General features: G+C 42.7%; 1 protein-coding gene across 1 annotated transcript; it reads right to left on the bottom strand.

The window, feature by feature from the left end:
* Positions 1 to 281: 281 nt before the first annotated feature.
* Positions 282 to 1,592, bottom strand: TEOVI_000807600 (ATP-dependent DEAD/H RNA helicase, putative; the record flags this gene model as incomplete). The annotated part of the gene is made up of 1 exon (XM_067222027.1): positions 282 to 1,592. One exon carries the CDS (start codon positions 1,590 to 1,592, stop codon positions 282 to 284), a length of 1,311 nt encoding a protein of 436 aa, XP_067078128.1.
* Between the last annotated feature and the right edge of the window lie 816 nt (positions 1,593 to 2,408).

Here is a 2,408-nt window from a genome sequence, read left to right as displayed (position 1 = left end):
GTTGTCTTGTCTATTTCGGGGCACGGAGTGCAAAGACACGTGTGCGCACATGATTCCCCACTTCCCTCCTCCTCCTCAACACGGCATCATTAGTAGAGTTTCACCTCCACAGAGCGTGACTATACTTTCACCACCTTTGTTCATTTGGTCTCTCCTTGATTTTCCTTCCATAATGCCGTCCCTCGCAACACCCGCATCCCGCATTTTCTCCACACGTTTAATTCACCACACTACCCAAACCAGTAAATCCAATTTACGCTACCATCACTCACTACGCCTTTCTATTGGTTCATATACTGGCTCTGGTTCAGTTGTGTGGCGATGTCAGTAAGTTCCTGGACCTGCATCTCAAATCGCTCCTGCACTTCCTTCATGATACCCTGGTCAGTATATTTACGGTTCTCACGCTTAATTTCCTTTTCCTCTTCAGTGAGGAATGCCACCGTAAGTCCCTTCGTGCCAAAGCGACCAGCACGACCAACACGATGAAGGTACGAGTCAGCATCAGACGCCATATCAAACTGTACAACAAGATTAATACGGTCAATATCCACACCACGGCCAAAGATGTCTGTGGCGACGATGATACGAGCTTGGTTTGTTTTGCAGCTCTCATACACAACCAACCGCTCCGCCTGCTCCATGCGAGAGTGAATCGCCTTGGAGGGAAACTTAAGAGCCTGCAGCTGACGGCTGAGAGCCTCACAGCGCTCAACAGTGGAAGTGAATATAATGACTTGATTGAACTCAACAGCGTCGAGGATGTCGCACAACTTACGAAGTTTCTGTGCCTCCGTCACATTGATGTAATATTGCGCCAACCCGTGAAGTGTAAGCTTGGAACGCTGGTCAACGTAGATTTCAGTGGGGTTCGACATAAATTTCTTCGCCACATTCCGCAGCTCCTCCGTCATGGTGGCTGAGAACATCATCACCTGTTTTTCCTTCGGTGTCTTAAGGAATGCCGTCTGCACATCGCGACGCATTTTCACATCCTCTAGGCAGCGATCGAATTCATCAACAACAAACCACTTAACACGCGACACGTCGAGAGCTTTTCGCTCAATGAGGGAACAAATTCGACCTGGTGTGGCCACCACTATTGCGGGAACCTCCTTCTTGAGTTGTTTTATGTTCTCGTCTTCAGGGACGCCCCCAAAGAAGACACCAGTGGTACAATGCGGCAAGTATTTGTTGAAACGCTTGAACTCCTGCTCAATTTGATACGCCAACTCGCGTGCATGGGCAATGACGATGGCTTGACAGAAGGGCCGCTGCCCATCCGTTGGTTTTTCCACTTGCTCCAATAAAGCAAACACAAACACGGCTGTTTTACCCATACCAGACTTTGCCTGTGCAAGGATATCTGCACCGAGCATGGCTTGTGGAAGGGCCTGATGCTGCACTTCACTGGGATGTTCGAAGCCGTTTTCTCGAATGGCGTTGGCGAGTTCACTTTTGAGACAAAAATCTTGGAAACCGCCGAGAGCAACGGCACTGTGGGTTCCGAGACCAACACCAATATGCGGTTGCGCAGCCACAACTGGCGCCCGCACATCATCTCCGTCAAAGTCAGCGAGACCACTACTCATGTTAATTTATCTTTAACTTCTTTTTCTTTTCTTTTTTTTTTGAAATCTTGTTGCTAACCTGTTGTCAATGACTAGAAAAAATTTTAAAATATATATTATTTGTCAAAAATTTTTAAAATAAAGTATTGGAGAAAGTGAGGGAAAGGTGTAATGGATAACAATAAAGCGAGTAAAATCACATTTTTTAGGTTGAAGGCACATAAAATGCTGATGCCATATAAACATTAAATGGTAAGAATAAATTCACAAAAAAAAAAAGAGAAAAGCACAACTCACCATTAAATTAGGTGTAAGAAAGAAAAAGAAGAAAATAAAGGCAGTCACGATCATTAACAAAACTAATTAAAATTTAATACACTTAACCAACTCTCTCTTTTTTTTTCTTGCACTCATCAGTATCCTTTCTTTTCCACAAACACACACACACACTTTTTCTGCTACATTCTTTTTTTGTTTTTCCTCCTCCTCCAGTGGCACGTACAACCGCACCCTCGAATTTTTTTAAAAAAAAAGAATGTAGCAGAAAAAGTGTGTGTTTGTGGGGGGGGGAATATGTAAGCAATAATAGGATTAATAATGACTATAACAATAATAGCGATAATGGCAATTAAAAAAAAAAAAAGACACCAGAAGCGCTAACATTTGTTACATGTGCACATCTTTTCCTTAAACTACACCTTTTAAAACTATGAAACAATTAAAACTATGAAGGAGGAAAATGAGAGTAGAGGAAGAGGGAAAAAAAAAGAGGGAAAAACGTATTGAAAAGATGAGACGCAGCGCATATTTCTTTTAATTATATATATATATATATAT

Source organism: Trypanosoma equiperdum (assembly GCF_001457755.1).
Source record: "Trypanosoma equiperdum strain OVI genome assembly, contig: ctg_1545, whole genome shotgun sequence".
In the NCBI taxonomy this organism is placed as follows: Eukaryota; Euglenozoa; class Kinetoplastea; order Trypanosomatida; family Trypanosomatidae; genus Trypanosoma; species Trypanosoma equiperdum.
The sequence above is the reverse complement of the archived record's forward strand: the minus strand, read 5'-3'. Positions and strand labels throughout refer to the sequence as shown.